General features: G+C 45.8%; 3 protein-coding genes across 4 annotated transcripts in view; 2 read left to right on the forward strand and 1 right to left on the reverse strand.

The window, feature by feature from the left end:
- Window positions 1-56: 56 nt before the first annotated feature.
- Window positions 57-1,858, reverse strand: timm9 (translocase of inner mitochondrial membrane 9 homolog). Of its 2 annotated transcripts, none has more exons than XM_012826831.3 (4): window positions 1,733-1,858; window positions 1,230-1,335; window positions 1,042-1,137; window positions 57-822 (listed from the first exon to the last, which is right to left on the reverse strand). In XM_012826831.3, exons 2-4 carry the CDS (start codon window positions 1,266-1,268, stop codon window positions 688-690), a joined length of 270 nt encoding a protein of 89 aa, XP_012682285.1. In that variant the 5' UTR covers window positions 1,269-1,335; window positions 1,733-1,858; the 3' UTR covers window positions 57-687. The 2 variants fall into 2 exon arrangements, with proteins under 2 accessions (XP_012682285.1, XP_012682286.1); XM_012826832.3 differs by having other exon boundaries at window positions 1,694-1,796.
- Window positions 1,859-2,237: 379 nt separating this feature from the next.
- The window catches only part of kiaa0586 (KIAA0586 ortholog), a 67,077-nt gene continuing 41,789 nt past the window's right edge, over window positions 2,238-27,525 (forward strand). The window contains exons 1-10 of the mRNA XM_031580540.2: window positions 2,238-2,427; window positions 2,774-3,086; window positions 3,248-3,282; window positions 3,447-3,513; window positions 3,624-3,699; window positions 3,859-4,075; window positions 4,324-4,515; window positions 4,676-4,835; window positions 5,550-5,711; window positions 11,630-11,750. Coding sequence (XP_031436400.2) covers window positions 2,792-3,086; window positions 3,248-3,282; window positions 3,447-3,513; window positions 3,624-3,699; window positions 3,859-4,075; window positions 4,324-4,515; window positions 4,676-4,835; window positions 5,550-5,711; window positions 11,630-11,750 — 1,325 coding nt within the window. The 5' untranslated portion in view covers window positions 2,238-2,427; window positions 2,774-2,791. The remainder of the gene's footprint in view (window positions 2,428-2,773; window positions 3,087-3,247; window positions 3,283-3,446; window positions 3,514-3,623; window positions 3,700-3,858; window positions 4,076-4,323; window positions 4,516-4,675; window positions 4,836-5,549; window positions 5,712-11,629; window positions 11,751-27,525) is intronic.
- On the forward strand, window positions 15,073-18,893 carry irf2bpl (interferon regulatory factor 2 binding protein-like). The gene has a single exon (XM_012826829.3). It carries the CDS (start codon window positions 16,131-16,133, stop codon window positions 18,132-18,134), a length of 2,004 nt encoding a protein of 667 aa, XP_012682283.1. The 5' UTR covers window positions 15,073-16,130; the 3' UTR covers window positions 18,135-18,893.

The following is a 27,525-nucleotide window of genomic DNA, read 5'->3' on the forward strand; positions in this document are numbered from 1 at the left end:
AACTCATTTAAAATATGAGGCACCACAAAAACGAGTTCACACAAGACACTCTTCCCTTGTTTGTGGCTAGCAAGACATCTTTAATTTTGAAATACATAAAATGATTAAACCACGATAATTCACCAAACCATTTCCATCAGGCTCTTTATGGCCTTAGCATGATGACCTCTTCAAATGTATATGCATTTTTAAAACAAGAAAAATCAGTGCACAGTACATGACCTTTCCTAAAATGTGACCTCAGACTAACTTTGCTCTTTGAAGTATGTCGGTCATGAAGTTGTTTTATCAGACATCATCCATAGTATGTTAAACCTGCTCATGGTGCAACAGAAAATTGAAAAACAACGCCTGGTGTCGACATTTAATTGCTAACATTTTAAAGAATGGAATTATGTATGCATTTCACAATGTGCCCTTGACCATGACACCAGTTGATCAAGCCACAAAGAGTTTGCAGAACCACAGCACCTCTTCAGAGAAAGAAATCACAAGGTCCCTCCAGTCAGTTAGCTTCAGCCTTTGAAGCTGAGGTAGGCGCAAGAACAGTGCTTGAGCTGCTTCTGGCATGTTGTGGCCACGCTGGGCATCCATGAGAATCGTTACTCCATGTAGATGCTAGGGGGCGCTAGTCTGTTCTGGTGCAGATGTTAAGGCTCTGGAGTCTATAAGAGGTGGCAGCCTCCTCTACTGTGGCTGTCCCAGTAAACCAGCTTTGGCAGCCAAGGCTTCATTCTGCTGGATGTGGTACTCTTGGAAACGCATGGAGATCCGCTGTGTCATCTTCAGGTACTTCTGCAGGCAGCTTTCAGAGCAAGATGTCTAGGAGGGGGGGAAACTACTTGAAACAGGCTGGAATACATCAGTCACAAAGATTGTTATAACAGCTATGCGCCCTCCTTTAACAATAGTGAACATAGGGCATTGCTTTCAGATTACACAGGGTACACAAATCCTATGAAAACCAACCCTGCTTTACACATAATAAACAACCCCATCTGTTAAGATGAAACCATTTCAAATAAAACAAAGAAGCCCTACCTCCTCGGTTTTGACTTCCCTCGTAGTGAAGTCCTTTACACAGTCCATGAAGCAATTCTCTGTTAGCCTGTTATAGGTTCCCAGGAATTCCCTAAACTGGCAGAATAGCAGACAGGATACAGAATGGTCAGGGACACGGGACAATTTCAAGGGCAAAAACAGAACACGATCCTAGATGGGATACGTACCTGTTTCATCTGATCTGCCTCTGTAGCTGGGGTCGCCATCGTTAAAAGTGACTTCTTGTGTTTCCAGACAGGAAATGATCTAATTCACTGTAAGGTTGAGTTATGCCTACAAAGTACAAACATTATCTAGCTAAGTTAGCAAAATATTCACAGGAAACACTCGACCCATCAAAACCCTTGTATATCTATGAAAGATATGAAACTGAACAAAATGTAAAATGCTTCATGATTTCTTCATTAACAAGTAACAATGGTGTTTGCTAGTTACCCAACTAGGTTAACGTTATCTGTCATCAATATAGCTACTAATGTACAGGGCCCCTCATGATCTCCAGACACTGTAAAGCACAGATCTGTGTCGTGGAAAACAAGCTAATTCTGAATGGACCGCCCATTCAAAGTGCAAGACCTTGTGAAAAAAACACATATGTATCTATAACTCACATACATACGAATCAAATCACCTTCTTAAAAGCGTCGTGAAATCCAACATAACTACTCACCCAAAAGATTCCGAAGGACATGTGACGGTGTAAAATGGAGACACATCAGACGTTTCCCTAGCAATGCAGTTTCACCAAAATATTTTGTGTGCAGTACGCCACGGTGTATTAAATTATACTTAACATGTAGTATGTTAAATTTGTTCTGTTTTACATTGTACTTTTTGTCTGAAGGTTAAGAGAATCGGTGACAGACAAAAACTATAGCGTAGAATTTATCTACAATCGAAAGTGGACATTTTGAACTGAAAATAATTATTCGTAGTGTGTCACCTTATAGACCCATCCGATGTGACACAACTGTTGGCTTTGAGAAAGGTCCTACAAAAACCCACAAGAATAATTTCATTTAGGTTATGGAAGTGTCAGATTTTGGTTTAATTACCTATAATGATATAACAATTTTTTTTTCAACAAACCGTGTATATTTTAATTTTCGTAGCACAACATGGACATATCTGTACCTTTCACTCCGGGACACTAGGGTGCAGTCTAAACACTTATAACAATGAGTTACCAACCAGTAAGAGTTTAGCAAGCGGTGTTGTCAGCAACTGTTGCTGTGTTTTCAGAGTTAACTTGCAACACAACCATGCTCTATCATTTTTTTTCTTTACCTCTGAAACATTCGAAGAGTAGATAGTTTAATTTTGATGGAATGCTTGCTGGCGTATCATGCTGTTGGGAATAACCAGGTAAAGTTAACAGTTTGCCCCTTTGCTTGTCAGATGATGTTTGGCTGGCCAACGTCAACCAGTCAATAGATTGTTAGCTACCGACCGATAGCTAGCGGCGGGAAATTTAAATACCAGTTCAAAACAACTATCTGCTTCACATCAGAAGGATACTTTCTGATTGAATGTAATGTCAGTTGAGGCCAATATATTGCTAGCCGTTTACTGTTGGGAGAATATATATTAATTTGCCAATACTAGCCAAAACATTAGGTGAAAATAGTCTACTTAGATGTTTGTATGGTTGACTAGCTAACGTTAGCATAGTTAAATGTCTGAGTTGGTATTCTGATTTGATGTCTTTCAGAATGCGTGAGATGCGAAGATGACACAGAGAAAACTAAACTTTGACGATTCAATTTCAAGTTCCGATGCTGGAGACATTTTAATTCGTTCAACCAGAGTTGGTCTTCAAGAGGAAAACGGGCGCATTTCAAGAACAGCACAACAGAACAGACCAATGTCAAATTTGGCAAACCAGCAGATTAAGATCTCTGTGAGGAAACTTGATAGCTTCTTGCAGTCCTCTTCAAATGACGAAACATCAAACTCTGGATCCCGTGGGCAGCCGTTGGTGTCTGCAGACCTCCGAGCAAATAAGAAGCCTGCCTCTTCGACAGGTGAACTACCTAACCAGTTTCATAATTGTCTTCATGTTTATGGGGCAAGTCTAGTTTGCCTAGCAGGTTCGATCTGTTGTCCCCTAAACGTTTGTGCACGGAATGGCAACCTTGGGCAAAAGACTAAATCAACGTTCTCTGTTCCCTGTACTTAATTGTAGAGATCAGAATGCCAACAGTGAGAAAAGAATCTCAAGTAAGTGTGTTTTGCCTTTTGTATTACACTGTTCATCATCATCATCATCATCATCATCATCATCACCACTATTACTGCTGATAAAAGATAGGTCTAGATAAGTGAGATGATGAAATTATTTATAGGGATTATTTCATGCCAATCCCTTGAATGTGTCATTCCAGATGCCAAGGAATGAGAGCCCAGAAGTGCGTGCGCATGGTAGCCAGGCAGGGGGCAGAGGACACAAAGGTGAGCCACTCGGATTAAAGATCATCTAAGATGCTGTAGTCATTCACTCCAATATGAGATGGCTGTTACATTTCACAGGTTTTTATTTTCAAACACTTTTTTCCCCCCAGCTGCAACACCTGATGTACTGATATCTAAGTATGCTGTTGGTGGCAAGGAGGCAATTCGAGCAGCCATGCAGCAGAGGTACAGGGACTGCTATGTTCTTACCTCAGTTTCAGTGGTGTATCTGGATTAAATAATCACCCATAAATAATATCTGGACACAGTATCCAGCAGTTGTTGCGTAGGCCTTCACAATAACTGTTTAACCGTAATCATTTTGATGTGATCTCCATATGGCAGGTTTCAGAATGCTCCAGTGAGGCGGCAGATGAAAGTGAAGCTGCTGGATCAGAGTGCATCTCAGGCCCCACTGATCCCAGAGCAGCAGCTCGGTCAGCAGCCTTTTAGAGTGGCGCCCCAGCCCAGCCAGCCGCCTGTCACAGGAGACCAGCATGCTGCCACCACTGCTGCAGCCTTCACCGCTGCTGCTATTGCTGCCACTGCTCCCATCATGAAGGTGCAGTGATGATTACTCCTCACACTATCCACTCACCCTTTTATTTGCACACGTCCTGGTCCTCTGTTGGTCCTACACTTAAAAATCTGCTTATGATCCATTGTCTTATAGTTGCTCAAATATTCACAATTTGTATTTGCATTTACAGTTATTAATTTCGGCAGATGCTTTTATCAAAAATTACTAACAACTGCCTTAAAATGTATGGCATACACCGCACCACCCTCTCCTCTCCTTTGCCCCCATAGGCTCAGAGTGACATGGAGGCGCTGATGTCGCAGGTGGCGACCGAGCTGCGACGGCTGCAGGAGGCAGGCAGCCGGGCGCAGGAAGGGCGAGCCATTGAGCGCGTGACCCAGCTGGAGGAGCAGCTCAACACCCTCACGCAGCAGAGGCTGCAGCATATGGAGCTCATCCAGAACCAACAGCTGCAGCTGCAGGTATGACTGCAGTGGCTCAGCAAAAACAAGGGGCATTACAGCGTGAGCAGTTGTTCCCCTCCACGGTGGCACATCAGTGTGTTTCAGTAGCAGGAAAGAGAGAATGTCGTGGTGATTGTGCTTCACACTGTTGCATTCTCCTTTTCTTTTTGGCATGAAGAACCATCTTCTGGGTTCCGCTCTGGATGCGGTCACAGCCAGGGCCCCGGCTCCGGCACAGCCTCCCCAGCCTGCTAGTGCTCCCCCTGTGATGGTAAATCCACACCTAACAAAAAGCAACCCCAGTGTGGAGAAGTTAACCTCTGACAAAGCCTCTATAGGTAAGACCACCGTTTGAGCTATTGGATCGTCCAGTATCATCATCATCATTGTTTATTCAGGGAGAATTGACTGAGCACAGGGCTCTTTTGCAGCAATGCCCTGATTGAGGCTACACAATACATACAACAATAAATAAACAAACCAAAACAAAACAGACAAAACTAAGTATTGTGTAGTATGTGTCAACTGATAAGTTAGTGCGCCTTTGCTTTGTCAAAGCTTGACTTCCATATTCATTGGTGTATCAGCTATGGAGAGATTGTTATATGCAGGATGTGCTAATAGAAGTTCTTCAACTCTGCCTGTCTCTTCACCTGTGTTATTACATTTGGCTGACATCCCAGAGGCCCAGTCCCTGACTGAGCTTCTCTTCGTGGTTAAAGAGAGAGACTCGCTATGACTCTTCAGAAGTGCTGTAATGCAGCGCAGGCAGTTAAATGAGCCTGGCGCACAAGAAGCCTTTGGGAATCGATGGCCCCATTAAGATATGCCTTCTCCAACAAACCGTCGCCAGCAAACTGTCGCTGCAGTGGAGGTTCATCCCATGTTAATGTGAATCTTTTCCATTCTGAGTCACTTCGCCTCTCAAGTGCTGCCTTATTTTATGTATTCTGTGAATATATGGTGTAACTTAAAACCTTGATAACATAATTCTGCTCATTTAATATTCCTTGCAGTGCTGTTTTTATTTTGTCACACTTGCCTCTTTTAAGCCCCTTGCAGTCAATTGGGGGATCAAAGAGGCAGAAGCAGGAGCCCCTTGGAGACTCCAGCCCCCCGTAAGCTTATTCCCAAACCCATCCGTTGGAACAGTGGAGTTCAGACCCCCAAGCAACACACGCCAAAAGCATCAAAGCAGTCACGTCCAGAAAAAGGTTAGTCATGGCATGGCATGGTATCACTGCTCACTGTTTGTTTGTGTGGTTCAAAGTTGGTATTTACGTGTGCATACGGAGATATTTGACTTATCCCAGTTACATAATGAATTGTGCTGTGAATGCCAATGTGAGAAATAAAGATGCAGTATCCGGCGGCGTCTCAAGCGTGGCGACAGCTTTGCGGTATACCACTAGGTGGCAGTAGCGTAACTCTCTAGTTTTCCCAAAACCAAAGGCAAGGCAGAGATGAGTGGGGGGAAAAAACGCAGGAAAATATCAGTTTATTTTGATTTTGTGTGTGGACATAGCAGACATTTTAAGAAAGTCTAATGAAAATATACTTAAGTCCTGAGTGCTAAAATGGACATGCGTATGCAGTCCCAGTGACTGTCATTGCTGGGAGAGATGGTGCAGTGCGTGTTGTAAATATTGGTACTTAGGCCACACTCCTCATTTTATGTTCAGTAAGGTGAGATTTGATATGAATCTAGTCTTGCAGCTGTTGTTCACATTCACTTTGTATGTTTTTTTTCTTTCTAGTCTGGTCACTCCATTATGACTCAATTGGCATTGTATATTTCAATATAATTTTCATGGAAAAAGCTGTTCAAAATACCGTAGATAGACTTTCACTCTGTCTTACTAAATAGATGTGTGTGTGTGTGTGTGTGGGGGGTCTTTTAGTGTGGCAACTATTTCAGGCGGTATATTACATATAAACATTGGAGTTTATTTTGTAACAACTGATTGTCCTTTTGTTTCTCACCCTCTCTGCCTTGTGCGTAAACACTGTTTTGTTTGTGTGGACTGTGACTGCAGATAATTAAGGTTAAAGGCACAACAGTGAAAAGCAGCATCTCAGGTCCACAGCTGTGTAAACGTGGGTTCAACCAAAACTCATTAAACCCGAGCTATTTGTTTTCGTTTCTTTCCAAAAAAAAAAGGGTTCAATAAAGGTTTTCCACCAGTATGGAATAACATAAGATGGCGGCATCATGTGGTTTGAGGGCCTTCTGTTAAAGAAGAGGGGAAAATCTCACATGCCATCGGTGGCCTAGAATTGGAAACAGACCCAACAACAATGTGAGAGACCCCGACACAGCAGCCAGTGTTCCACCGGGGACAAAGCCTGCCATGGAGATTTCTTCTGGCATTTTCTATCATCCTGTGCACCCCCCCATCCTCCCTTTCTGCTCCCTTCCTCGTCTTCCGCTCGCTAGTCCTGGGCTGAAGGTTTAATTAAGGGGCATGCTGACTGCTTCGGGGCCAAAGGTCACTGATGGTATCCCCACCCCACCCTCATCACCCATAGGCAGGAGCCATCTCCTCCCATCAGGTGACTGCTCAATGAACAACTCACCCATCAAACAGTGAAAGCAACGTGCATCTCGGGAGCTCATAAATTAAGCATGCAGATGGGTTTTTTTCTTCTTTTTTTTTTTTTTCTCGACCACCACCATCTCCCTCCGTCACCTTTCACCTACCCTTCTATCTCATCATCGCCCACCTTCATCCACCTTCCCTCCCCCATCTTCCCATCCCTCTCTCTCTGCCTCCCTCCCGCCCCTATCTGCCTATCTGCCCTGCAGCCAGTCTCCCACAACAGGCTGCGATTACTTTGCGTTCCTGGAAGTGCCCGGCCGTGGCCGCCTCCGCTGCTGCCCGTCGGCCTCTGCTGCTGGATGACGAATGTGTGTGGGAGTGCGCAGAGTTAATTACAGCTTCGCCTGCAACCTCGCCACCTCCTTTCACGTGTGTGTGTGTGTGTGTGTGTGTGTGTGTGTGTGTGTGTGTGTGTGTGTGTGTGTGTGTGTGTGTGTTCACAGGGTGGGTGTATTTTTAGGTGCAACGGGGGAGTGTGTCTCTCACAAAAGCTGCAGATAGGCTTATAAAAACATCCTTTGTGTATCCTTCCATGTGAATTGCATGCATGGTTTTTGCTTAAGTATGCAACATGGAAGTGAAATTGATTCTGGAAATGAGAGGAAGATGATGAGATTTAAAATATATCTGTGTGTGTGTCTGTTGTTGTTGAAAACCCCCATTTTGTTACTTAAGTTTTTGTGTAAATGGCAGATACAGGAAATGGAAGTGACCGATATTTTTTGTTTGTGTACGTGGGTGGATGTAGGCTTCAGCATGACAAATTCATACGTGGAGCAAAACAAGGGTACATTTCAGCCTAAGATGTCTGGGGCTCCATTTTGTCACTAGTGTGCTTCAGAGTGGTTGTCATGGCAACCCTGCTATTTCTGCCATGGTCTCTCTCTCTCGTGCTCTCTGTTTCTCTCTCCAGGGCTGCCAGACTGTGATCTCTTTGGGGATAGGTTATTTTTAGTGCCCGTGCTGTTGTTCCTCAAGCACATCAAAGCTACATTAAGTCCATGTAGCACAGCACAGCACAGACACACAAATGGGCACGGCACCCAGGCTGGGGTGAGTGCCCGCTGAATAGATTCATGCTCACAGATATCTGGTTGGTAATATTATGACATTATCTGTGCCAGTGTAGAAAGAGCCAACCGCCATGCCGTCTTGCAATGATGGCATCACAAATGACACCCTAAAGGTTCTAGTCACATGTGTGGCACCACATATCAACATCTACAATATGGTGTGTGAAAACGTGTATGTAACATATTAAAGTGCGTGATTGTGTTTTTGTGACATGACCTAAAAATGCAACTGCAACACTTGTGTCCATAGGGGACTCATCTTTCAGTGTTCCGTTTAGTCTACTCTAGGCCTTGACATAATCCTCATGTTTCACGCGTCAATGTCCATTTCAGCTGGCACAGCCCGAGTCTGTGTCTGCGCCTGTGCGCCCTCATCAGTGTCTCCGCCCGCCTGCCCGCCCCCACGCTCAGACACGCCGGCGAGTGGGAGATGTGTCTGGTGCCAAGCTGAAGTGGGCTCAGACTGCTGCCTGGCACTTGTGTCTGGGTATCTTCACGCCCGACTCCACCCTTTGCCCCTACCCCCACACCACTGCCCACAGCTTAGCCAAACTCAGGGAAGTGGGGAGAAAAGACAAACCAAAAGTCACCATCGGGCATAAGCGAGGAGGGGGGGGGGGTCGTTCTGGGTGAGCAATATTGGGATTGTTTTTTCCCGTCTGATCCTTGCAGCCTGCGGAATTCCTGTGGCCTCTTCTCATTAAGGATGAAGGCAGAGGAATGTTGGTAGGAGACCTGAGACAGCTCCACTCCCACTGCGTCTCCTTATCTCCCCAAGATGATGTAATTCTCAGGCATACATCTGGAACTGTCATGGAACATGCATGCCACAATATCCAACACACACACATCCTGCTAATTTATTCACCTGGCCCTCAAATCAAAGCAGCTTAATCTACAAAACTGGATGTGGGAGAATCCCTCTATAGCACATGAGATAATAAACCTGAGCTTTAAAAAGTCAATGATCAAATGGTGCAAAGATTTCCAGTGTTCACACAGGGATATGTGAATGTAGAATGTGTTGTTACAAAGCTGCCTTGGTGTTATTTTGTTTCCTCTTCGTTGTCCTTTAAAAAACACTGCTAGCAAAGGACCTGCAAGGTTAGTGAACCTTTGCAGAGTGATTTGATTTCCCGTCTGCCGAGTCACTGATGTGATGCCGATCCAGGGTGCCCGGTCCCCGCGGTGATGCCCTTTCTGAAATAAATGGCAGTCTTTTATTATTAACCAGTGTCTTGACCTGCCAAGAGGTTCATATGGTGCGTGTGTGTGGTTAGCCGTGTATTACCTCGTAATGGATGACGGCAAGCCTTTTCTTTGAGGGCCCGAACACGTATTTACAGGCAGTCTGACGTTTCCTTAGAAACCGTGAGAGCTTTATCAGACGAGCCTCCCATTGCTAATGCGCCCGGTGATGAAAGACACTGTTGGCCACTTCGTTGCTTGGTGCTCTGGTCTATTTACACGTTCGGTGTTATATTCGTAACATCCGTTTGGTCGAATTGGTATTTGTGTCCTGTTTTAAATCTGCCCCTGAAACGTGTAACTAATAACATCATTAACACGGACACGTGAATTTGTATGGCCGAGTAGTCTACATCTCATCTTTCTTGGGTATTCGTTGTATTTAGAGTTTATCTCAACCCTTCTGCTGGATTTACATTCAAGACCACCGCGCTACCTTCAAACGTGTCCTGGCTGGAGTGATCATCTTGCCAAGGGGGAAGGAGGGACCCCGAGCCAAAACAAAAGAAAAACACGAGTCCCCGCTGATGTTTCCCAGATGTAAACAGTGTGCGCTTGACGTCAGACAGCAGCTGAAAAAGCCGTTTTGTGTGACAGCAACAGTCGTGCACGAACAGAATTCTGGACTTCTACAACAACGAAACGGCTGTTTGTGTGTACCATGCATCGGCCAAGCTCTCATATTGCCCGAATGAGTTGCAGCCATGTTTTCTTAGATTTATATTTGTGTATGTGTATTTGTATATAGTGTATGCCTTTATATATACAGTTATGCTGTATCTTCACATGCTATTGTCTTATTCCAAACATATTCTGCGAAATAAAATATCTCAGGGACTGTGATTGAGATACATGACCACAGCTGGCCAATTAAAACAAGAATTCACCGCCCGTTTTAAAACCAAATTAGACCAAATCATATGTTTGAAAGTCAGATTCACTAAATACCAGGCTTGCAGATGTTGTTATGTTGCTGCACTCTAGCTAACCACTTTCCTCTGTAGGCCTAGGCCAAAAACACATGCCTTTGTCAATCCAGCTTTCTCGACCTCAGCAACATGGCTTGAAACGTCATCTGCAGTGTATGTAATTATAAACCAAACAATTTTGTTAGCAATTTACTGGAAGCATTTAGAGAGTCGTTAGGAGCTGACACGAAACTTGTCAGGCTTGTGTAACACTAGTATCAGCCCCCCCTGCTCCCCTTTCTTTCTTTTTTGTAAGTGTATATATACATATACACAAAAGTACAGCCAACTCATTTCCTGGACTCTTGTCATTTGTCAAGGACTGAGTCGAGTGGAAAATGGGCCTGAGCGATACTGCAGAGCTCTGTTGTTTTAGAGGGAGGAGGCTCTCTTGCCTACGACCCCCTGACTTGCAAAAAATTATTTTGTTGAGGATCTCCTTGGCAGTTGGGGCGGTTGGTGAGGAACTGTAAAGGGCTGGGGGTTGGGTGGTGTTTTGTAGAATAGTGAGAAGGGGAAAGGGGGGGGGGGGTCTGGGCTAGTTTCCTCTAGCCTGCATTCCTACGCCACTGTGGGGAAGCATTCCTCCTAGTCCATCTCACACGTCTCTGGTTTGGATGGCTTCTGGAAGCCGGGGAAGGGATCGCTCTGCCCTCCCTGCATAAACATGCTCGTGTTGGGCTGTTCTTCCTCAGCGTGGTCTGATCCAAGGATCTTTGGAGGATGTCTTAAGTGAACACAGCAGCTTGTCTCACCCCCACGTGTCAACACACACACACATACACACACACACACACACACACACACACACACACACACACACACACACACACACACACATACTGCAGATTGGACAAAAAAGTTTCTCTTTCACATACACATTATTTTGTTAGCCCCGTGATATTGACAGAAAGCACGAGTAAGCAGCATCTGGTGTGAATGTGTAGTAAATGTGTTTTTATACTTTCTGTAAAGAACATGAATTGCCCCCTGTGTATAAGAACATGTTGTTTTAATGATCTTTAAAATAAAAAATAAAAGTCTGACCAGAAAGGAAGAGCAGCTCCGTGTTAGAAGAGGCACCTACAGATTTCCCTCACAAAGAACACACACACAGGCGATGTTCTATTGAATAAACAGTCGGAGAGCTCTCTTCTCCTCTCTTTGACGGCTGGAAGATGAACTGCTGACTGAAGCAGGTGTCTCAAGCTGATTGCTAGTGTGTGTGCCTTTTTTTACGCAGGAAATGGCAGACTTCTGGAAGCCATCCTTAACAACGAGCGATCTCCTGGGAGGAGCAAACGGTCTGTTGGGGGAAAGCAGGTTGCCATGGCAACAGCAGAGCACCAAACAGAGAAAAACAGGTAATAATAAATCATTGTGTATTTTTTTTCTTCTTCTTCTTTTACTAGATTTAGTTAGATGTCGCCAAGTTATTGGTTTTGTTTCAGAGCTTTATAAAAACTATATCCAAGATTTGTCTTTTCCTGCCTGAATTGGAGACCCAGTATTATTTTTCAAAATCATTATACAAGATATCGATATACAAGAGCCACAAGCAAGTTCCCACCCGTGCCTTCTGACACACAGGGCACATTATGAATATAGTATATACATAGCACAGGGTTCATTATGAATATAGTATATACATAGCACAGGGTTCATTATGAATATAGTATATACATAGCACAGGGTTCATTATGAATATAGTATATACATAGCACAAGGTACATTATGAATATAGTATATACATAGCACAGGGTTCATTATGAATATAGTATATACATAGCACAGGGTTCATTATGAATATAGTATATACATAGCACAAGGTACATTATGAATATAGCATATACATAGCACAGGGTACAGGGTACATTATGAATATAGTATATACATAGCACAGGGTACAGGGTACATTATGAATATAGTATATACATGGCACAGGGTACATTATGAATATAGTATATACATAGCACAGGCTATATTATAAATATAGTATATACATAGCACAGGGTACATTATGAATATAGTATATATACATGGCACAGGGTTCATTATGAATATCGTATATACATAGTGTAGTTTGGCATGGCAAAAGCCCACAGACCATTTCTGACAGAAATCTCAATGGAACGACAAAATGACTTCCCTCTGCGTACTGCACAGACGACTGCCCTCAGATGGCTACATTCCTTAACCGTTTCTACTTGTGCTATTGTCAGTGTTACTGACAGCAACAGCACAAGGTTGAAAGCCAGCACTGTCTTAGATATTGTCCATCTTTTCACCTATGAAATAGTCTCTGAGGCCTTTTTTTATATATATATTTGAGTCTGTAAGAACCTTCGTGAAATTACTGACAATTTGAGTACACATAATAATAATAATAATATGATTATTATAATAAGAATTATTATAATGTGGCCTATGCAGCAGCATGTCATCAAGCCAGCCCTGTAACTGGTACCATTTAAAACTGTATGTGACCCAGACCAGGATGTTTTTCTTATCATAAACATATGTGTGGAGGTTGTCTTAGCTGCTTCATGTGCAACATGATGCACTCATTTGCTTTTGATTGATCTACAAACAGCTAGTCTTATTTATACATCAACACAAAGCAATCTGTCCTGGTCATTGCCGTTTCGGTGTGATTCTTATTTACAGCCAGTTGATCTGATTACCTATTTACCGTTGAGACCAAAAGGGGTTTGAACACATTGGTTGCCGACTGAAGGGGTTAACACATTTCCTTATCCCCACAGGTATAAAAACAGCTGAGGGAGGCAGGGAGAGAGAGAGGCAAAGGGAGGGTAGAAGTGGCAAGCCATACATATGCAGTTTTATCAAGAGGCTGGGCTTGGCTCGGCGCAAGGGATATTAACATATAAGGAGACACGCGAAGGAAGACAGGGCATTCACAAGGCCACTCTTATCCCCATGGTAACCGCGATGGCATTTATCAGCTCCATCTTGGGGGGGGGGGGGGGGGGGGGGGAAGGAGGAGGAGGAGGAGGAGGAGGAGGGGGGGAGAGGAGAGAGAGAGAGAGAGAGAAATATGGAGAGAGTAGGGGGGCTAAAGTAAATCTGCATGCATGTGGCAGCTTGCCAGCGTCTCAAATGAAAGAGCACTTTGAACCGCTGCCAGAGGGAGAGGAGGAGAGGCGCTGTCAGGCCTGCTTAATGTTGGCAGTTTGTACTTGGCGAGCCGCACCGTTTCCCAGCGTGCCTTGCGCTTGGCAGCCTGCCAAGTGCTTAGCGGAAGCTAAAAAGTTAACCCTTGCGACTGAGTGTCTAGAAGGAATCAGGGTATTTTGCAGCTCAACGGCTAGAAAAACGGGCCTCCGAAGGCAGTAGGGAGTTGTTGTTTTTTTTCTTTTCCCATAATGACATAATCTTTCCTTGCATTGTCGTGCGTTAAGCCCGCGAATTAAGACTCAAGATGGCACTATTTCTTTCCACTCAAGAGGCTTGTAATGTCATTATTTTGTTCTGTGTGACTTTCATTGTCCAATCAGACGTAAGAATGAGAGCGCTGTGCTTCTGAGAAGCCAAATGATGGTTTCCTCTCGGTTTTTAGTGCTCGCTCGGTAGACGCTCTTAATTTAAACCAAGTCCACATGTGGAGAGCTCCTAAAGAGGGTGAGCACCGTGCCTCTGTGCAGGACTCGTCTGAAAAGCCTTTCATTTGCGAGGCCAAATACAAGTCAAGTGACATTCTATTATTAGTATGGGCATAGTTGGCACAAACACCCCTTTTCTCTCTTTCTCTCTCACTCACACTCACACACACACACACACACACATACTTTTTCTTCTTCTACACTGTGTTAACTGTGCCCTGACGACAAGGGTGTCGGCTTCATTTTCTTGCTGGAGTCACAAGCTTGGAGAGTGAATAGAGAGGGGATTGTCTGCAGTCTTAGCTGACTCGATGCCCTGCAGACCGACCAGTCCTCCATTGACACTGAAGCAGAAAATGGAACCCCACATATCCCAGCACGGACGCATATCCTCTGCTCCAGCCACCGTGCTATTGTACAGTATATGTGTAGTATAGTATGCAGTATAATGTTTCTCAATGAAATACTGAGAAACTTGAAAGTGTCAGCTTATGTTTTTGTACTGTACAAGGTTCCAGTTGGGACTGAGTTGTTCCAGAGTCAGACCCTCTGAATTGCCTCGTGCAGATTCGCAAGGACAAAAACATCCTTAGTGAGTGAGTGCAGCACTGATCACTCGGAGAAATAGCATAGATGTTTCTCTCCGTAGCAGACACATGTGAGCTGGTTTGTGTGTGCGTGCGTGTGTGTGTGTGTGTGTGTGTGTCCTGCAGTCGCTTGAGTCAAATGTAAACTCCTAACGTGCATTCTGGTGCATTGAATACGACATTGTTTAAGCATGGAGCGAACAAGGTTGAGGGGGAGGGGGGGGGGTGGAGCAGAGGGGTGGGGACAGACTTGGCCAGGGCCATGCAGCTCTTTTTCCCCTCTCTCTCTGCTTGGATAGAACACACAGTTCAGCTCAGTGCCAGCGGTATGTGGAGACTGCAATAAATGGCTTTCCTTCCCCTCACTTTCTCCCGCACTCCCCTCCCCTTCCCCCTTCTCTCTGGCCCTGTTTTTCCACCCGTTCTCAGTTGTATAACAGGGGAGAATTTGGCTCTGCCCACGGGGTGTTGTTAATCAGAGGGGTGGGGGTGGGGGGGTCGTCAGTCTGAGAGGGAGGTGTGCAAGCGAGGGACAGGGGGTAGGGCTGAGTGCTCTCGGCTCCTCGCTTTGGATAAACATTCTGCAAGACGGTGAACCCTTTCTTGCTGCACCACCCCCGCTCTAAAAAAGACTGTTTTGATTTTTTGACGGTTTCGATGTTGCCCTGTTTGCAAATTGAGACCAGTGTGAAATGCTTAAAAAGTCCTGTTCTCATTATTACATCATTTTTTAAATGTGTCTTGTATAAGTTAGAAATAACATTTAATTATGTAAAATATTATTTTACATTTAGCATCAGTCATATTTTCATTTTGTAAGATATGTTCGTCTTTATTGGCAGGTGAAGGCATATCAGACATGAAAAAGTAGGAAAAAAATCAGTAGAATCGGTCTGAATTAGTTCAGCATAAAACTTGAAAATATTGCTGATGTAAGCAAAATTCACGTCCATGACACTCACCAAAACCGCATACGTCGGTAAAATAGTTGTTCCGTGCTTCAGTCGTGTAATAGAACACCAAATGAAGCTGCGTCCATTTGACACTGCAAGAGATATATCCCCTCGAAAGGCATGGACTGCTGTGTTTGTGTGTGCGCGCTTGAGTCTTCCTGTGTGTGAGTGTGTGTGTTTTCGGTGTGAAACGTGGTCAACGTGGTGCGTGTTGGTCGGTCCATTCAAAAGATTGGAAGGGAGTGGTTGGAGCATGCGCTCTTGGAGAGCAACAAGTGGCATGTCAGAAAGGAACTGCGGAACGTGGTGCCTACGTCATTGCTTCAACCAGGTGGCATTCCGAGGGGAGAAAGCAGACGTGGAGGCACAATCAAAATTTCAACTCAGACAGGAACAGAATGTGAGCCGCGCGTAATGTAGGGAAAAAAGAATCATTCAACCCGATTCAGCAGTCGCGCTTATTACACGCGTTCGAAGAGTAACGAGAAAACAGGTTGTCTTTGTGTGAGACGCTTCTAACTGGAGAGCGGGCTTTCCTTAAGAATAACGTGGAAAGAGGATTTGCGAAAGGAGCATTCAACATGTCTTCTGCACAAGTCTCCTCGTCGAGGAGGCAGTCCTGTTATCTGTGTGATTTGCCCCGCATGCCCTGGGCTATGATTTGGGATTTTACGGAGGCTGTCTGCAGAGGTTGCGTAAATTATGAAGGTGCAGATCGGATCGAGTTTGTTATTGAGACTGCGCGGCACCTCAAGCGAGCTCATGGCTTCCAGGAAGGGAGATCCCCGGGACCAGCGCCACCGCCTACGGTGAAGACTCAAGCGGCAATGTCAGCTAAGGAAACGGTGCAGCTGAACCATGTGGACGGTTCCTCAAAACAGCAAGCAGGGCTGGATCGCTATTCTCTGAGTACAGAGAGATCCCGTTTCGATTATTCCAGCATAAGCACCCATACTGGACGGCTCCCGAATGGGCTGAGCGGACCTAATGGCTTTCCAAAACAAGACGACGGACCTCCTGAATTGAACAGGCAGAGCCCAAACTCGCGTCGGAACCACGGGCTTGTGGTGGTCCCCAGTCAGATGAATGTGCCTCCCAACCTTCTCCCGCAGACCATGCTGAACGGACCCCCCTCAGCTGCAGCCATAGCCCAGCACAACTTGGCCAGCAGAGCCCCACCGCCGTCCAGCATAGGAACCGCGCTGTCCATGGCGTCCCAGTCGATGTCGGAGCAAGGCAGGAGACCGGGTTCCGTCTCCAGTACGGACCAAGAGAGAGACCTCAAGGAGAAGCAGCGCAACGCTGAGTCTTTGGGGGAACTTAGTGAAAGTTTGAGGAACAGAGCCGAAGAATGGGCCAACAAACCTAAGATAGTGCGAGAGACTTTGATCACGCTCTCAAACAGCACCCCTTTTGATGTGAGGTTCAAAAAGGATCACTCGCTCCTGGGCAGAGTGTTTGCTTTCGATGCTGTTTCCAAACCCGGGATGGACTATGAGCTAAAAATATTCATTGAATACCCCACTGGATCTGGTAACGTGTTTTCAAGTGCATCTGGAGTCGCCAAACAGATGTACCAGGACTGCATGAAAGACTTCGGCAGGGGGCTCTCATCGGGCTTTAAGTATTTGGAGTATGACAAAAAGCATGGTTCGGGTGACTGGCGGCTTCTGGGCGATTTGTTGCCGGAGTCGGTGCGTTTTTTCAAAGAGAGTTTGGGAGCGGAAATGTTGCCACAACCCTACATCGATGCTAGCTGCCCGCTGTTACCCTCTGCACTGGTCAACATCCCCCGTGCCTTGCCGTCAGCAAGTGCGCCCAGGACAGGTATGCGTAAGCGCAAAGCATCCCCAGAACCCGACTCCGCTGAGGGAGCTCTGAAATTAGCAGACGAGCAACAGAGGCAACAGTGGATGGCTAGCCAGAGCGAAGCTATGAAACTGACAATGGCATCGGGATCGTTCACTGCTTCGCACGGCGGACCACCACCTCTCGGACCGGGGCACTCGGTTCACTCAAGTCGGTCAACACCGCCTGAGTCCGCTCCTCAGAACGGACAGTCACCCATGGCTGCACTCATGTCGGTCGCAGACACTTTAGGCAACGCACACTCGCCAAAGGACAACAACTCTGTTCATTCCACCACGTCTACTAGACACAACAGTAGTAGCCCAGTGTCCCCCGCCTCTGTGTCAGGACAACGTCGCTTGGCATCCCGCAATGGGGACATTAATTTGGCCGGAGCGCCCTCTCAATCCAGTGCCCACCCAGGCATGGAACAGGTCCACCCTCAAAACATTCCAGATTCACCCATGGCAAATAACGGACCACTGTGTTGTACCATTTGTCACGAACGTTTAGAAGATACCCACTTTGTTCAGTGTCCGTCCGTCCCCAACCATAAATTCTGTTTCCCTTGCTCGCGAGAGAGCATCAAAGCACAGGGAGCAACTGGCGAGGTGTATTGCCCCAGTGGAGAAAAATGCCCCCTGGTAGGTTCAAATGTGCCTTGGGCTTTCATGCAAGGTGAGATAGCAACCATTTTAGCCGGGGACGTGAAAGTAAAAAAAGAACGAGATCCATAAATAGGCTTATACTTCCTTTCAGAAACGTGAATTGAGTCGAGTATATTACATGTTGTGAATATTCAAACTGACAAAATAAGTCCAGTGTACAGAGGCATTTCTTTCCTCCATGTATTTCAGTGTTTTGAAAAAGGTACAGTAGGCTATGTGATGTCACAGCTAATTTGAAGGCGGAGGATGTGTTGGTGAATATGTTGACTGGGTAACGTTACTGCATAGCGTATGTTTTGACGGCAGTGTGTCTAGGTACGGAGTGAAAGCACTTTGCAATCACCGCTGCAGATTATCTTGATCCTCCTCTCCCTTTTCGTTTAGTTTTACTCAATTTCATGCACTTCTCTTTATAGATGAATCACAACATCACACGTGTGTTAAACTATTAACTTTAACAAACGAATCCAGTAAATGGTGATAAGAAAAAAAACGACACAAGGAACGTTCGTCAAAATGTGGTTTTGTTAACCAGACGAACAGGGAACATTGTTTATGTTAATTTGAACTCTTCATATTTTGATATGTTATTTACTAAGGCGATGTTTAATTTTTATCTTGTGGTCTGAAAAAAACAACTATATTTTACTACGTGTTTTTTCATTATCTCCTTTCTTTTTGCTTTGATGGTGCACGGATGCTTAAAGGTAGAGCTAAAATACTGTACATGAACGTAAAAGCTCTGTTTGTTTATACATTTCTGTAGTTAACAGAAGACTTGTAATGTGCCTTGGAGCTGAGTAAATTGTAATAAATCCATTGATATCACTTTTTTGTCAGCTTTCAGTTTGTTCCAAATTGGTAACATTTTAAACAAAGCAACTTGACGGTCTTTCTTCATTTATTTTAATATTGTTAACCATTAGATATAGATTGTGTCCAGTGAGTGCTCTGAGCATGGATACTTGCCATTCTTTTAAGGACACAAAGAGAGGGTTGTGCTATAACCAGACATACAATCATAGTCAGCAACTCGTATGTGGTAACTGAGATTTCATTCAGACACCAAAATAAACCCTTGATAGAGAGCACATGGTCCATTATGTAGTGGTCAACATCAACCTTACAATAAGTTTGGTTTGCCTAGATCAGTATCCCTCAGTACACATTAAGACCAATGCAGTAGTGCTAATTGACTGCATAAATACTAGAAAAGCGTCTCAGATTAGATGAAGCCATATTTGTGTCATGCTCCCCCCTCAGTACAGTCTCTGTGATGGCAGGGAATTATGTTCTTCAGTCCCGTATGTGTGCCAATGAAAGGACGGAAGTAGATTAAATCACATCGACTGGAGCCTTATCCTGTTCTTTTTTTTTATTATTATTATTATTTTAATGTAGCCCGCTGACCCCCGCCCCCCACACTTTCCCTCAAATGTTGGATCACCCTTTTAAAATGAATGACACGCTTTCTCTATGTCAATATTTGCAAACGCATCAGAGCCTACCTTGACACCGTGGCTGCTGGCGGTGTAATGGAAAACAATTACATTCACCATGTGCAAGATCACGTTTCTGGGGAAAATCTAAGCACTTGTTTTTTTTCCAGAGAGAACACAAGCAGTCGAGCAAACAAGCCCCAGAAAGGTGTCTCTCTCAACAGGTAAAGAATAGAGCAGCAGCAGTTCCCCTGGCCAAATAAAAGTCCATTGATTTCAGCTTCTGTGAAATTGCTCTGATTGATCACAGCAGCGTGTTGGATCGTACAGTGTGTGTTTCTCCTGTTTTTTTGTTTTGTTTTTTCTTCTTTGTGCTGTTTTTTGTGTGTGTGAGGATTACAAAATAAGAGCTTTTTCCGGCGCATGGCTTACGTGCAGTAATCAACCATGCGTAAATGTTAAGCCAGAGATGTGTTGTACGGACAGGTAGAAGGATGACAATGACTTTTTATCAATTTTAACCTCTGTTTTTTGTGTGCCTGTATGTGAGTGAGAAGCATAACGATAACTGATAACCTATGCAAAGGTTATAGATATGCTGAAGTCAAGCAGCTCGCTGTCGTTTCTCCAGCAGTGTATATGTGTTACACTGAGATTGGTAGTGTGAAAAAGGGGTAGCAATCCCCATTTAGATGGCATCACATGACTGTCAACATCGACAGCTATTGGCTGTTGCTGGAGGAAAGGTGGTGGGTGCTCGGGGGTGGTGGTGGTAGTAGACACACAGCAGTTTACTGCGTTCATGTTGCCGTTAGTCAAGTTAATGTTCCCCTGGTCCCTGGGGCCGGCGAGACAAATGGCTGGTGGTGTAATTCTCTCATGGCATAGAGCCGCACAAGGCCTCGGGACTTAATAACAAGGGAGTTTAAGGTCAGAGACCGGCCCTGGTGCCAAGCTGTTACACACCCTCAGGCTGCAGCCCCACACCAGACTATCAGATTGGACTCACACACACACACACACACACACACACACACACACACAGACACACACACAGTGAGGACGCCCAGCATCTGCCGTTGTCACTCTTCCGCAGTAATTACATTTGCGCCCAAACACACATGCCAGTGGACACCCTTTGTTTTTAAATTCAGCTTGTCTGTTTTCACAATGGCCCGTCGATTCCTTTAAAGCCAGCCTTTCGATTAACGTTGGAGCCGCTGCACAGTGTTGTTTTACCAGGGCCTTTTTAATGTTCCGTGACCATGTCTGTTGTCACATGGTGCTGTAGCTGGTGCTGCTTTCCGTAGTCGTTCTCGCTCTAAATGGAAACTCTGGCAAATGGTGTCCGTCTGGTTGTTATCAATACGGAGGCTTGGATTCACCCCTTCAGTCCAGCACCACACTGAATGCCCCCTGCCCCCCCCCCCCCCCCCATTTTACCGTCATTACAAGGGTGTGTGTGTGTGTGTAACTCGAGACGGCAGAGCTCTGCCTGGTTTCACAAGAGTCCGTTTGAAGAATCCGGGGTCTGTGTCAAGGTGTACTGTCTGTCTTTCAGCATGGGATTTCTGCACTGCTGCTGAGGGAATGTAATGGCTCGGTTAGAGTAATTGAGCTCACATCAGAGAACGATAGAAGGTGAACGAGAGAGAGAGAGAAAGAGATTGGATTCTGTGCAGAAGTGCTGAGTCTGTGCAGCGGACTCATTTCTCCCGTCAGGCTGACGGCTCCTGGCGTGGGCCGAGGACCGGTAGGCTTGGCCCACAGAAACAAGCTCACACTCCACTGGGGCCAGAATTGGGCTTGATGTTTTTGGTTATTTTTGGAGCTTCCATTACCTTTTTGATTTGCTTAATGCTCAAATTGTCCACATGACGGTTGAAGCAGAGTTACCTGCTTCGTTAACCCATTTGATATCTGCGTTATGAGACCATGTTTATGTGATGCCTCCCGCATCAGTCTTGACAAGTAACATTGTCATGTTTTGTTAACTGTCAATATGAGACATATTTTATGTTGGCCTTTCATTCGTAATGATTTCATAACATTTAACATAAGCATGTTATCTAGGCTACACAAAATATCTCTCTTGGGAATGTGTATGAATAAACAATCATATTTTCATTCAATGTGGCTCTGATTTGTTGAAATTATTAGAGATGCATTGCATCGTATGAATATGAATGAATGTTGGTGGTGGTCGGAGGGGCCGGAGGCGCTGATTGGCAGCCACGCTTCTGTCAGTCTGCCCCAGGGCAGCTGTGGATACTGATGTAGCTTACCACCACCGGTATGACTGTGTATGAATGACTACTGGACTCTGTAAAGCGACTTCGGGTATTTAGAGAAGCGCTATATAAGAATTAATTAATTAATTGATTGATTGATTGATTGATTGATTGATTAGCCTATGACACAATCTGACCTGACAACTCGATTGCTCATTCACAAAGAGGCGGGCCAATACGGCTACAGCTACTGCTATTTTCTATGACACTGAAAACCGGTGAGCCCTCGGAGCGTAGATAATTAAGGGTTCATTATAGCAAATATGCCTGTTTATTTCTATCTGGAAAAATGCCGGTAGATTGACAATCATTGGGATAATGTTCTGATTATTGATGCATGAAAAAGCCATCGATCCCAAGCATATTAATACCCAGCAGTTTGAAGGAAAATCCACTCATGAGTCATCACCACATTATTGTGTGCACATTTGGCTGGAACGCATTCAAGTCGGAGCTGAGAAATAACATTTCTTACTTTCCGAATTCCGAGTTTGTTGTGTCCGATGCAAACTACCCTACCTGTTACTAAAAATGACGGGGTAACTAAATGTGGCCGTGCCCATTTATAGCTATGTTCAGACTCAGGCAAAGTTGGTGTGCATCATGTGCAACATGTTTATGCTTACCATATCGGATTTCTGTGATCTGACAACACCGTAGTCTTGCCTCGTTTTGGTTAGCCGCTAGGCTACGGCATACGCCTATCCTGCCATGCAGGATAACCCTTTTACACAGACCTCGATCCGGCTCTGTGACTTCCTCCACTGCCAGCTTAGAGGCGGAACAACAGTGAGCCCCCCACCCCCACCCCCCCCCATTTCATCTCTGTACCTTTTATACAGAACGGCGAGGCGTAATAAAGGTGCCACATTTACGCCTTGAACAGGCTATATAAAAAGCCCCAGGTATATTGGTCAGCTGAAACATGATCATGGTTGTAGGGTGTGGCGATGCGTTGTCAGAAAAGCCAGGTGTTGTCTTTGGACTGTTCTTGTTTGTTGTTTTTTTTCTTTCAAACTGAGACGGCTGCTATTGTCATGCTAAAAGAAGACAATGGTTAAGGTGCCCTTGGCTGGCTCAGCACTCACTTTAGGTTTCAGATTGCAGCCTGCATGCTAAAGAGACTCACAGACACCCCTGAGAAAGCACTTTGAGGAGGAGGGAAGAGGTGGAGGGAGGGTAGTTATTCTTCCTGTTTATCCTCCCATCCCACCAATCCCTTTCTATATTCTCCCGGTGCGTGCTCGGAATGCGAATCCCACACATCAGTCAGACCCTCCTCGTCTCTGGTAAACCTGGGGTGGGGTGGCGGTTCGTCTCTTATCGCCTGAGGCGGACACTTCTTCTTGGAGCGGCGTTTGTTTAACAGTCGCTAGCACTTACACCGCGGGAGGTGAAATTTTGGTCTAGTTTGTGCTTTTGAGCTGCAGGTCATGGCCGATACTCTTAACGTCGCCAGGCACTGGCTCTTGTGTTGGGGGTTTGCGGGGGGGTTATCTGGAGTGGGGGGGGGGGGGGGGGGGGGCTCAGATGGCATTCAGGGATCTGAGAGCTGTCATCAAGGGAAGAGGAGAAAAGGAACGAGAACAGAGTGAAGGGAGGAGGTAGAGACTATGTCTGAAGCTTGGGGTAACACACATGGGGCTGTAACCGGACCCGGGTGACAGAAGGGTGCTCCCCAACTTGGTGATCTTGGCACGGTTGTTTTTGTCTTAAGCCTAACATAACTGTAAGTGTGTACACACACCGTCAGCAACCACAGTCGTTGTTACACTCTGGAAACAGTCCACCATTTGATGAGATGAATTAGGGTGATAATGGAGAAACACATGACCTCATTTGACACACAAGTTTCAGTTCAGCATTCTTGTGCCCACTTTAACCTCACAAGCACAACACACACAGACACGAACAGAAGCTTGCATCAGCTAAGCTGATGTCGCGGTGAAAGCACTGCAGCCAACCAGCCTGCTGCAGCCCCCCCTCCCCATCCTTACGCTGGCCAGGGGAAGCCACCCCCGCCACCCCAACAGCCCCCCCCCCCCCCCCCCCCCCCCCCCTCTTGGCGGGAGAAATTTCCAGCGGATAAAAATACAGCAACTCCAAAGGTTACTCTGCAGTGCCACAGCCGAGCCCCGCCGTTGCCCCTGGTAACCAGCCTCTTTCAAAACATCATTTATTCAGGAATGTGCAGACACAAAAGGGGAGGTTAACCCTGCATGTGCCATTCTCTCCCTCCCCTCCTGCGGAGTCTGCATTAAGGCTATGGGCTCTGTGCAGTGACCCATTGCCCGGATCTGTTTTGCCCAGATTTGTCCTCAAAAGGTGCTTTTCACTGTTATTCATGCCATTCAGTTGTGTGTTTGCAAACACTGCAGATATTACAAACAAAACAAAAATCCGCGTTTTATGCATTCTGAAAAGAAAAAAAAACTTGCACATACAAGGGAATTAAATGAGGGAACACTCTGCAATAAGCATTTTTTTTCACTAGTTCCTAGTCACACAGGAGTATTCGCAATACCTGGAGAATGGGGTCACCCATCCACAATGGGGGGTGAAATAAGAGGAGAAAAACAGCAGAGAAGGGCAGTTTTCTATTCACTCCTCTCCTGCTGCTAGCTTTCATAACTCCTAATGTATTATTCAGCTCCTTCTGCATGTTTTTCCCTCCCTCTCTCTCTCTCTCTCTGACTTTTTTTTCTTTCTCTATCTCTCCCTTCTCGTATGGCGGAGAGAGAAAGGGAGGGGGGTGTGCAGAAAGGGTTATTCCCTATTTTGTTTTCATTCTCCGTGCCTCAAAGCACAGCCATTTATAGACGATGATGTCAGCACTATCTGCCACAGCCACGGGCCTCCTTCACAGTTAATGTATGCAATCTGCTGCATTCCAGCGCGAAGAGTAAGCCGGCCACGGAGCCTCGGGCCAACCTACACCCCCCTCCTTCCCCTCTCCTCCTCCTCCTCCTCCTCCTCCTCATGCCCCCCCTCCCTCTCCATCTCCAGCTCTCTCCACGATCCTGCTTCTCAAAGCTGCAGAGAGGAATTTTTTTTCTTTTCATTCTTCCCTCCGTCATTCCCACCCTTCTGCCTCTTTTTTTCCTTTTTTTCTGTGTGTGTTTGGGGGGGTTGCTGTTTTCTCCTCCATCTCTGCCAAGTCCATGAAGAAAAGATTGCAGGTTGTTTTTTTTTTCTCTTTTTTTGAAACGGCGATGTATCCTTGGGTTGTTTTTGAAGGGTGGATGTGTGTTTCCCATCTGTCGCCATAGAGCATGCAGTTGTAGTGAGTTCTTCACGAGCGTGAGCAGCCATATGTGCATCGTACGCGCTGGAGTGGTGCTGTTATTATTTGTTGAGTCAGCAAATCGTTTTAGTCATGCCTCAAAATCTTCAGTGTTCATGACTGCTTTTGTTAAGCTGGAAGTATGGAAATTAGGCAGCACTGTCTTAGGCTTTTTGGAGATTTCTTGTCTTGTTTTGGAAGATGTTCTCTTTTAAATGAAAAAGAGAGGAGAGGCCCCATTTTTTTGGCACAGCTGCAGCACAAAGCTCTCCATTTTTGTCATAAATGAGTTTGGAACGGAAACCCTATTTGCATTTCAGGGCTGGTCCCTGCTGAGGTCCATCTTATTGCAGCTATTCTCAAGATTCCCGCCAGAAATGGGGGTCCTTAGGTCGGTGTGGGGGGAGTTGGGCTGGGGGGGCGCTGTGTGTATGGAGGGGGGTTGAGGTTGCGTGGCAGCTGAGAAAAAGGGGCTCTGTTGTTTTTCGACCCCCGTCAGACAGCCCCTCTGCTTCTTTCGGTGCTGACAATTCTGCTGCCAGTTGTGTGGTGTGTGTGTGTGTGTGTGTGTGTGTGTGTGTGTGTTGAACTGTGCTTCTGCCTCGCAGCAAAGAAGAACGGCGGTTTAAGTCAGCGAAGGGCACAAAACGTGTAAGCACATGCTCTGTTTATTTATGACTGCTCTCAGCTAGTGGTCTCTCAAAAAATAATGTACAGTATGTCACGGAGTCACAGATCTTTGTTTCACTCGGAGAAAGCGTACGAATAAACTGAAACGGAACACTACCACAACAATCTTTCGAATTCTTCTGTCGAACAGAGACGGGGTTTATTTGTATATGTAGGCAGGCGGAGGGAGGGAGGGAGGGAGGGAGGGAAAGGGTTAAGCCTCCGGGCTTGTGGCTGTGCTGCTCGTTGGCTGGCTGACCGGAGAAATGTAGCTCCTTTCATTCTCAGGGTTGTTTACACGAGCCTCTGGCAGCCATCTTAGCGCAGAGCTCATCAGCCACTAGTGAGGCTGCACTTCTCCAGTTTCTCCCGAGCGACTCGTTCCATCTAGCAGCCCCCCCCCCCCCCACACACACACACACACACACACACACACACACACACACACACTAGCATAGCAACACACACCCACACATGCACACGTTGATATCTCAAGCTCCAGACAGAATCTTGAACCTTTTGCTGGTCGGTATTGCTTTTAGCCTTCGCGCTAAGGAGCCATGTGCTGTGTTCTTTGGCTCGTCTGGAAACAGAACAGATTTCTTTCCTCGCTCTTGCGTGCCATTGTTTGCTCGCAGCCGTTCCAGGCCTATTCACCTCCCCCTTATTGTCCTTTCAAACCACTTCCATGCCTCAAGCCAATCTTGAAGAGGAAGCCTTTGTGCGAATGAACATGAAACCGCAGGCATGAAGTGTGTGTGTGTGTGTGTGTGTGTGTGTGTGTGTGTGTGTGTGTGTGTGTGTGTGTGTGCGTGTGCATGCATGTTGAAAGGTAAAGTGAAAACAAAAGAGGCTGCATCAGGGGCCGCCTTTGTTCTTTGGCATTTGACTCTGGTCCAGCTCTGCAAATCTCAGTGAGGCAAAAACCGCCAGCTCTGCCCCCCCCAACACACACACACACACACACACAATGGGCTAATCCGCACCGTATCCCTCTAAAAGGGGGGGAAATAGCTTGAGTCATACTGCGCTGCAGTGTGTCGGGGGAATTGCTGTAATAACAGCCACTGAAAGGTGGTCGTCATAATCTGTCTGGCCCATTACCTAACAGCTGATGCACATCAGAATAACAGCCATGTCTGTGGCAGAGCTACTCCCCCCACCCTCCCCTCTTTCTGTCCTTGAAGCAAATGCCTTTTGATACATTAGCATATCTAAGGCCTCCAGTCTCTGTGACATTTGAGACATCCAGTTGGGTCCCTTTTCTCGCCGTTTGCAGTTGACGAGTCAATGGATGTTTTCCTGTGAAAACTGGAAACGTCTGAGAAGCATCACCGCCTACGCCCCCCACCCCACCCCACCATAGACACCTCGCCAACCTGATCTTTGTGATCTTTCTCTTCTCCTTCGGCAGGGGCCGATGACTCACAGGAAGTGATCGATCGTGGTCTCCTGGACCGTTGCAAAATTAATTTTCTGCGGATCAGCTCATCTGAAAGGGCTGTTGTGGATCATTCTTTATCACATAGCACATACTTACCCTTTCAGGTCTAATCAATTCCTCATCACAACCACACAACAGCACATGGCTGTCCCTTTGCAGCCTATTGACTCGACCAACCCTGTCATTTTTTTTCTTCTTCTTCTTTCCCACTATGGTGTGGTTTATTTTTAATTTTTTTTCATCCTCACAGATAGTGTTATGAGCCATTGTGGTGTGTGTGTGTGTCGTGTCGTGTCGTGTCGTGTCGTGTCGTTCTCACCCATCTCCATTGTCA

This window comes from Clupea harengus, chromosome 14 (assembly GCF_900700415.2).
Source record: "Clupea harengus chromosome 14, Ch_v2.0.2, whole genome shotgun sequence".
Classification (NCBI taxonomy): domain Eukaryota; kingdom Metazoa; phylum Chordata; class Actinopteri; order Clupeiformes; family Clupeidae; genus Clupea; species Clupea harengus.

Coding starts and splice junctions, on each gene's coding strand:
- timm9 (XM_012826831.3), bottom strand. CDS start 1,268: ATGGCGACCCCAGCTACAGAGGCAGATCAGATGAAACAG. Junction 1,138..1,229: donor AGGCAGATCAGATGAAACAG/GTACGTATCCCA, acceptor CTATTCTGCCAG/TTTAGGGAATTCCTGGGAAC. Junction 823..1,041: donor GGGAAGTCAAAACCGAGGAG/GTAGGGCTTCTT, acceptor CCCCCCTCCTAG/ACATCTTGCTCTGAAAGCTG.
- irf2bpl (XM_012826829.3), top strand. CDS start 16,131: ATGTCTTCTGCACAAGTCTCCTCGTCGAGGAGGCAGTCCTGTTATCTG.